Below are 9,382 nucleotides of genomic sequence, written 5' to 3'. Positions count from 1 at the left end.
TTGGCGCCGGGCCGTCGGCGGGCTCCGGCCGCTCCTGGGTCACGTGGCCGGAAGCGGCAGTGCGGCGCGGTGCCGCTCGTGGCCCTTCCGGCGGCCGGCGCTGACGCCATGCTGCGGCCGGAAGCCGGAAGGTGGCCGCTCGGAGGGGTGTTGCGCGTTGGCGGGCGCGGGAGGCAGCGGCGGCGGACGGGGGGCCGCGCCCCGAGCCGCCCGGCGGCCGCGCCCGGGGCCATGACCGAGTACAAGCTGGTGGTGGTGGGAGCCGGCGGCGTCGGCAAGAGTGCGCTGACCATCCAGCTCATCCAGAACCACTTCGTGGACGAGTATGACCCCACCATCGAGGTGAGGCGGGAAGCGCTGCCCCGCAGGGAGCGCTGCGTGACCGGCGCTCTGACCCGACCCTGACCGCCCAAAAACCCAACGCGGCCCAAACCGACGGGAAGGGCTGGGACGTGAGCACCTTCGTTGGGGTACTGCAGCTGCGTTCGGCTTACCACACACACTTGGGCAGATTGCTCAAACCAGATGTTGTCATGTTTGTAGTTAAGCAATGATTCACTCTTTTTTTCCTTGTGATATAAATGTTTTCACTTAGAGTGCTAGTTTTGTTAGCCTTATAGTTGTAAAGCATCTGATTGCTTTCAGGAATGGTATTTAAAAACGCCTCTATGGGAGTATTGAACAGGTGTGAGAGAACCTATATTTGTTTCTGTCCATGTTTATATGAGTTAAGTACATAAGTAATAAGGAGATAGATACTGCAGCTGACTTTGTGCTTAAAAATCAAGATGTGAGATCAGTGTGTGCAGGATCAGGAATTCTGGAAAAGCCCCTTCAAAGATTTTCTGCCTATTCTACTTTGGTTTCCAAAGCAGAGTGTAGGCAGCCAGCAGCAGGAACAAAAAAAGTCACTTTACCACAGAACTACCTAGATTTTAGTTTCTGGTCACAGTGTTGTAGTCTCTCTGTTTATCACTTAAGGAATTTCTTGTGAAGGATGACTTTTCTTTTTCTGCAAGAAAGCGTGTGCAATCTTTAGAGTAAAATCTTAAGTGCTTTTAGTGTTAGTTATTGATGCTTTTTGCATTAGAGGGGAAAAAATAGAAAAGCTCTCTTGAATCATACTGTCTTTAATTTTTCCTAATACTGCATGCTATTGAAAGAAGTAGCGCAAACTTTTTCTGATTTAAAATTCTCATGTGTTTTCTGCAGGATTCATATAGAAAGCAAGTTGTTATTGATGGAGAAACATGTTTGCTAGACATTCTGGACACCGCTGGACAGGAAGAGTATAGCGCCATGCGTGACCAGTACATGAGAACCGGGGAAGGATTCCTCTGTGTTTTTGCCATTAACAACAGTAAATCATTTGCTGATATTAACCTTTACAGGTATGATCTAGTTCTTTACCACTAGGGAGAAATGACTGGAGAGGCATCAAGCATGTTAGCCTTTAAACCCAGTGAAGACTAAATGCTAGGAAAATGTTACATCTCCCACTTTTTTGGAAAGTTTTCTAAGCTTTCTGCATTCTGAATCTATACATAATTAGTCAGTGGAGAATGGAACAGCTATCCAGGTTGTTGTGTTAATTAAATGCTATTTATTCTTCAGAGCATACGGAAGAGGAGACATAAGAAAGTGGGTAGGAAGGGGAAAGCACATCAAAGCGGGCTTATTCATGGACTTGATGATGGAGTATGCTAGTAATTAGAAGTACTGTTGGATGTTAGAACCTCCAAGGTCCTGTCTAGCCCTCATACATACTTCTGTAGTAGAGAATTCTCTGCATACTGAACTAAATGATCTTTTACACGTAGAAAATCGTTCCTAACTTTTTTTTTCTTTTTTTTAAGAGAACAGATAAAGAGAGTGAAAGATTCGGATGATGTGCCAATGGTGCTGGTGGGGAATAAATGTGATTTACCCACAAGAACAGTAGACACAAAACAGGCTCAAGAATTAGCAAAAAGCTATGGAATCCCCTTCATAGAGACATCGGCTAAAACGAGACAGGTAAGATGCTTCCATTCTTGGTCTGACTTCTTCCTGTGTTGTAAATGCAGAATTGTCTAACTCTTTCCTCTATACTTCTTTCTTACCTGTAGGAGTAAGCACTTTTAAATCCATTTCCAATTTAAGCTTTTAAAGCTCAGTCGTAGTTCGTAAGAGTTCTGTTTTTATCTCTGGACTGCGTCAGTGTACAAATGATTTCAGTCTTGCACCGATTGGTTTATACATACATACATATATATGTGTATGTATGTATAGTTTTCTCAAGTGGGTGATATTTGTGTGAAGAAGAGCTTCATCTGCTCTTGCTGAGAAACAGTTAGACTGTGGTTAGCCATGCCAGACTTGTCCAGTTTTCTTGCCTTTTTATTGAAGTCCAGATATGAGATTGTTTACAGAAAGTACCCTCAAGATTTAACTGAAGGACTTCAGAATTATACTGAGTCTGTGGCCCTGTCTAGTCAGCCTGTGTTCTACCTATAGCACTGTGGAATGAAGCAGGAAAGGTACAATTGTTAAGCAGTAGCCAAAAAATGGAATTCTAAAACGGAGATATGGCAAGTAGCAGCTTGTTTCCTGCACAGGATTTCTCTGTGGTTACCTTTAGTCTTGTCTCTCTTAATGACTGTTACCCTGGATATGTGAGAATGTAAGTGGAGAGGTTTGGACATAGGTGCTAGTTCCGTGCTCTGGTGAACTGTGGGATAAGTTGGCTACTACTCTTCCTGTAAAAGTATGTGTTTTAAATACGTCAAGGGATCCTGTGTTGGAAAGAACAGTGATCTCAAAGGAGTCAGGAAAGCAAATACTTTACCTGGATCATTTGCATTCAGGGCGTGGAAGATGCTTTTTACACACTGGTGAGAGAGATCCGGCAGTACCGGATGAAAAAGCTCAACAGCAATGAAGATGGGAATCAAGGCTGTATGGGATTGTCTTGTATCGTGATGTGATAAGGTGAGCTATGATTTAAGTTTTTGGTTTCTTGTCTGCATGTCTTTAAGATGCTGATAAGCACGGCTTAGAAATACTGGCTGCTATAGGTTTTTTTCCTGTTGTACAGCCTATTGATATTCCAGACGTTTAGATCCTACAGTTAATTACTTCTTTTTTTTAATTTAATTTTTATTTTTTTAATCAGTAGAGAGCGAAGCTTAAGAAAAGCAAAGTCTATTCACAGCAACCTTTTGGCTGTAGCCTGTGCATTTCTGTTCAATTCATAATTTTATGATTCTCTGTATTGTTCTTGTCAGTGCCTCTTTCCTTTGAGAAACCTTTTTTTTTTCCTTTGTATTTGAAGTGTGTGTAATTTCCGTCTCATACACAAGAATCACCTGAAGTAGAAAGAGTGCGCGCAATTCTGCAGTCACTATTTGCTGATGGTTGATTGACTTTTGTACAGCTTATCTTGAACTGTATTCCTCTGGAATATTCAATGTTCAAAGATGAACCAAGTAACATAAAGCTAGTGGTGAAATTTAAGAATGTCCCAACTGAGTGGGGTTTTTAACTGTTACCTAGAACGTGTTGCTCATCACTGTAAAAACAGGTAGACCAGTCCAGGGCTTGTACTGCATTGTTGTACCACACATCCATCACAAAGTTGTACAGCAGCTACTTAGAGATGCCTTTCTGTTCCAGATGCCAAGAACACCTGATTCAGATGTAGCTGATGGACGAATCTTGATGCCACTGTATTGCGTCTTGTGATGATACCCTGCAGTATTTTGGCACCAGTTCGTTAGTACAAGGTCCTTTTCTGTGCTCCATCTGAAGAGAACATCTCTGGCATATACCTCCTTGCTCAATTAATGGAGCAGTCACATCTCTTGATGCACTGGGATTCTTTCCTGATTTGTCTGGGTTTGTTCAAGAAGAAAACCAGTCACAAGAAAAGTGAATTTTAGAGACTAAGTGCTGTGAAAAAGATGACACTTTACCTCTAGAGTAAAAGCTAGACGTGATTTTTGTCCCTGTTGTATTGGATTCAGATTTGCAGTGCTGTCTGAGAAGTAGCCCTAAAAATTCTCAGCAGGTAAATCAGAGATGGTTTTACAATTATGAATGCCTCTGTCATGTATCGGATTAGTATCTGCTGTCTGTACACCCACACAGCATATCTGCAACATCTGCGTTGTCCAAGGGTGCCACTTACCTACTCCTCTATTTTCTGTAATAAAAATGAGGTATCTTTGCTGCTTAAGTGCCTGTTTGCTAAGAAGATCTGGAATTGTACCCTGTTCTGTCAGGCTAAGGGAAACCCTAAGGACTGGAATTTTTTGGAAGCTCGTTTTCTTAAGCAGTCAAGCCTTGAGAAGAATGTGGATGATCTCTTCGCACAGCAGGATGCCACAGCAAGAATTTGTAGGCTGGAAAATTCAGTTTGTAAGACTCTTGAACAAGGGAGAACAATGTACTGCGTCTGTTTTTTGACTCTCTTTGTATGTGGAATTGTATATATTCTATATTGTTTTTCTACAGCATTCAGATCTCTACCAAGTTGGACCAAATTAGCCAGCCGCTCATTTTAACGTTGACTGCCAGTGTCTCTCAATAGCTGGGTGGCTTCTCAATAGCTGATCTAGTAACTGGAGCTTAGTTCATTTGGACAGCTGTTGTTCCACTCTGTCCCTAACTTGCAAATTATTTTTTTTCTGAATTATTTTGTCATATCACCAGACTTTAAATATAGTCTCTTCAGAATGGTTCTCTGTAAAATGTAGTTGGAGCGTCTCCTTGTCAGGGAGGAGTCTGAGATTTCAGGTTTATTTTAATTGGTGTAGTTGCTGCCACAAACTTAGTATGTTTGGCCTGAGGGGAGGAGGGCAATGAACTGTAACAAAACTGACATGGTTCTGGTTGCAGCATCCTTGCAAAATGAGGAAGGAGTGAGTTCAGTGATGAATGCATAGGTGTATGATACACCGATGGGAATCTGGGGCTTGTTCTAACAGCCTCAGAGTACGAGAGGATTATCACATAGGTCTCGTGAGTTCTTCCTAGAACAAAACACTGTCACCTCATATAATTGGGACATACAAGTGTGGTCGCTGTTGCAAAATCTACCGCTATTTCTTGGAGTATGTGTCCTTCCCTAGTCTGCGTGCCACTGATACGGGATTCTGTCCTGCGGCCTCAGATGGTGCATCCTACAGCAAAGGCAAATTCTTGTTACGTCTGACAGAGCAGCGCTTGGGCATGGGGGAGTAATGAGTCTTGAGGCCACAGAGGGCGCCTTGGGCCAGTCTGCCGACCCAGCAGGAGTACAGAAATTGCGGAAGGCTTGATTTCAGTTTGTTGGTCTCAGATTCATACATCTTAATTTGGAGTTTCCAGTTTCCAATGGAAATTAGAAATCCGTAAATATTGAAAGATTTGTTCCTTTTAATATTGCTTCCTTCACTATTTACATTCTTAATCCTCTTCTTGGAGTGCAGGGTATCAAGCTATATCACCTTTTTACCCTTGATACTCTTGATACATATTTTCTCAAGTTATTTTAGCCTTGACTGATAGGACACAGATATGAATTAAAATTTTTTTTTACATAAAACATGATTTTACCAGCAGCATACACAGTGGTGGGCAGCATTATGTAGAGCATTGTGACCTGCGTTGAGTTCATTTGCAAATGATCCCATGCCTGCCAGTTAAACGTTTGGCATAATCATCACTGTTGAAATTTGGGCTGTCATGCCTATTAACTGCAATCAGTGTTTGTTTGTTTTTGTTTTTCCTTGTGTGAGAAGATCAGTTACTTGTGAAGGCACTCTTTGAGCCCTGTGGCAGGGGCTGACTGACTGTTCCTAAAGGGAGCTGTGTGACATACTGTTGTCCACTTAAAGAAATTGTATGTGGAAGAGGTATTAAGAGAGAACTTTTGGGACATCCGTCTGGTCACAGGTATTCAGCATTTTGGAAGGACTCCAGCATGGAGTTCCCAGTATGCGAGGATGGTGAGTTCTTGTCACCCCTGCATTCATGCATGTTTTTTGGATTATTTTGGAAAACTGAGAGTTTCTTTCCTGGCAGGCAGGATTCCAGTGTTCAGATATGACTGGTTGGTGTCCATGTCCCTGGGAAATCTTTTGCAGCTGGTGTTTGATGTCTAAAGACTGTGTGGGCAAGTTTGAAAACTAAATATTCCTTTTGGCTGGAGGTTCATCGTAACTATGTGAAAGTGCCTCCAAGAATCATCTCGTAAGGGTTGATCAGTTTGTATTTCACCGTTAAAACCGTAGAGGAGAATGCACTAGCTTTTAGGGTGCTGCAGAGCTAACCTGTGTAGGTGATACTCCAGTCTGTGTTATTTTAGGGTCATATCAGCAAGTGATACAAAATCAGGGTGTCATACCAGGCATGAGCATGAAATAATTGGTTGTGCTCAGTCTCTCATTATATTTAAGAGTAATCATTTTCAGTCAAGGTCACTGGCTGCACCTTATGCATATGCATCACATGATGCATCAGGGCAAAAGTCAGGTCTTAGGAGCCATCTTCTTGTGGATTTGGGTCTGGGTGTCAGGATTTATGAACAGAACATTCTAAACACTCTATGGAGTTCTGTGGTGTTGCAGTGACGAGTGCTACCCTCACCGTTTAGTTCAGCCCAATAGGTGAATGCAGATGTTCTAAGTAAGGTGCAAATGCCTTGTGCATACTTGGCATGACCTGCTGCTAGAGACCTGTGTTTATGTGGCCATGTTCTTTCCCACTGCAGGATCTGATGCAGCTGTTTTGATAAAGGAAAACACATGTTTGAGCAGAAGCATGGGGCAGACAGTTTGCTGGTCTAGCAGAGAGGTTTCAGTGCCAACAGAAAAGGTCTTGTGTCCTGAGTCTACACCTGGTCTTGCAGCTGCAGTCTGTGACAGGGCCTGATAAGGGCAGGAGGAAAACTTGTGCAGTCTCCTCCTGCATTGGTGGGCAGTTCTGATCCTCCTTATTTCTATCAGCTGGGCCCTTTCTGGCTGTTTCATCAAGCCTGACCTCAAAGTCAGTGGGGTCATTAAAAAGACTTAAATTTCTTCAGGCTAAGTCAGGTTCATTATACACGTATCAGGTTGGCAGAGTCTTCCCTGTGTGTTCCTGACCTGCAGGTGCTCCAGATTTAGTCATCTTGTCAGTGTCGATGCCAGGAGGTACGACAGGAACACATACATCCTCATGTACCATGTTTTCCTTCGCTCCTCTCTGTCGTATGATTCTCCCACACAGGATGCTCTTTCAAAACAGCAGCAGATAGCAATCTCTCAGCTTGTCTGATCAGAGCTGTTTTGATCTGTTAGAACTGTCCCTGGTATAATAACATAATAACTGTTTTACAGATCACTCAGTGTCTGTTAATGGTGTTGAGTTGGACTTGGGAAAGCAGCGTGTTTACTGGAAACAACACGAGTCGGATGCACTTCTTTAATCAGGGCTTTGCTAGCTGTGATTTTCAGGAATAAAATCCAACTGGCTTCTTTAAAAATACTTGACACTGGATTTGCTTGTGAATGACTGGCCAAATGTTACCCTGTTTTTTGCTGGCAACTCCTAGAGCACTGAGCACTGGAAGTACCAAACCCGAAGAGTTTTTGGAGAGGTTATTTAGAAGATAAGCACAAAAGTTTTTGCACAAGACAGGTGCCTAGAAAAGGTGGTTTTGTAGTTTTATTCTGAATGTTGGTATTTAGAACTACCAACACAACACTTTGTTAGTGCCAGACTAGTTTCACTATCCTGACTAAGAAAAACAGGCATAAATAACCTGACTGAGGCAAAATATTTAAAAAAGCTAAAACACTTGTTCAAAAATTACAGGTGCAAACAACTGAAAGAAATGTTTCTGTTTTTATGGACTGAGAGCAGCTATTTAACCAGATAGTGTAACACTGTAGCTTGTTCCTGTTAGCGTCCCCACTCCATGATCTTGTTTAAACAATGGTGCTCAGATTTTCTTCTGCTGTCATCAGTAGGGCTTCGGATAGTAACCACGATGCTCAAGCTATCACTGCTTTTACATATAGTTCAATTACTTAGAATTGGATTTTAAGCAATTTCAGGCCTATGGGGGAAGGGAGAGTAATGAAAGTTTGAATTATATTCTAACTTTCTACTTGGTCCTTCTTTGCTCCGCAAGCCTGTTTGTGTACAACGTCCAGGATTGTTGGGAAGTGTTGGGATCTGGACTTTTCATCCAAGGGCTAAGTTGTTGTTACTTTGTATAACTATTTGCTTTCAATAATGCATCTTTTTTGTTTGAACTTAAATAAATTATTTTGCTTCTTAAATAACTTTTTTTTAAGAATAAACCCTGTGAATTCTTCAGTTGTTTCTTTTGTGGTAGTGATCTGAGGGATCCACAGCTGGCTTACAGAAAGTTTATGAGTGCTATCTGTGCTTTCTCAGCAAGATCTGGATTTACTCAAATTGTTGATTCTGTAATGCAGCATGAATGGCTGTATCATACATGTTTGCAGTAGCACCAGTAACAGATGAAATCTACTTTAAGACACACTATAGGCTTGTTTCATAGCCTGAGTTTAATGATGTCACCAATCTGTGTTGTCAAATACATCTTGCACTGCTGTTGAGTCTTTATATTTGCAATGAGGTCTCTCATAACTTTTTTGTTGACTTTGTCCTTGGAAAGGATGCTTTCCAAGTGCGAAAAGGGGAGAGGAAATCTCTTTACTCAGTGTTCCAGGAGTGAAATCAGCTATGAAGTTCTTCTTGTGTCCAAATCATGCTCTCCATTGTGCTTTTAAATTACTTAGCTCAGTCTCGAATAATCTGATGTTGGCTTTTTTCCTGCGTAAGGCAGTTCTGTGTTGGACCGCTATGCTTAAGTGTGTTTCTCCTAATACATTGTGCCAGACTTCTGGAACAGAGTCCAATCTGATTTATGTGTGTAAGAAGCTAAAGAATAAACTCCTCTTAACAGAAGAGTTCACGATACCATAATGCAGCTGTTGAACAGTACTTTTAAGCTTAAAAAACAAAAGTCATGTTTGTGAGTTTGAGGTTTTCACCTCCCTTTATGTGTACTTACTGGCTGGTTCCTGCTGTGAACTGTGCACACAGAGTATTGGAGTCTAGAGATCCTGCAAGGTAGGGTGGAAGCACCACCTCTTTTGAATGGCAAGTAATGCAGTGTTATCCCTTAGTCTGGGTGTCAGAAACCAGAGCTGCGAAAGGGGGATGTTCAGACTAGACTGCTGGATCTTTTTTTCCTCCTAGCGGTAGGTCTTCATCTGTCTTCACTGCTGAGTACTCCAGCTATAATTGCCATCTTCAGTGTCCACAGAAAGTCCAGTTTGGTCATGATGTTATTTGTTATTTCCACAAATAATGTGAGTGGGATCAGAACAGTCACCTTGTGCTT

The 9,382-nt window shown here is 42.2% G+C and overlaps 1 protein-coding gene across 2 annotated transcripts; it reads left to right on the top strand.

Moving 5' to 3' along the window:
- The first annotated feature begins 82 nt into the window (after positions 1-82).
- On the top strand, positions 83-8,325 carry NRAS (NRAS proto-oncogene, GTPase). Of its 2 annotated transcripts, none has more exons than XM_026111855.2 (5): positions 83-342; positions 1,213-1,391; positions 1,857-2,016; positions 2,847-2,970; positions 3,655-8,325. In XM_026111855.2, exons 1-4 carry the CDS (start codon positions 109-111, stop codon positions 2,964-2,966), a joined length of 693 nt encoding a protein of 230 aa, XP_025967640.2. In that variant the 5' UTR covers positions 83-108; the 3' UTR covers positions 2,967-2,970; positions 3,655-8,325. The 2 variants fall into 2 exon arrangements, with proteins under 2 accessions (XP_025967640.2, XP_064354284.1); XM_064498214.1 differs by lacking the exon at positions 83-342 and adding an exon at positions 353-470.
- The last annotated feature ends 1,057 nt before the right edge of the window (positions 8,326-9,382 follow it).

Source organism: Dromaius novaehollandiae, chromosome 27 (assembly GCF_036370855.1).
Source record: "Dromaius novaehollandiae isolate bDroNov1 chromosome 27, bDroNov1.hap1, whole genome shotgun sequence".
In the NCBI taxonomy this organism is placed as follows: Eukaryota; Metazoa; Chordata; class Aves; order Casuariiformes; family Dromaiidae; genus Dromaius; species Dromaius novaehollandiae.
This window is presented reverse-complemented; position numbering and strand designations above follow the sequence as displayed.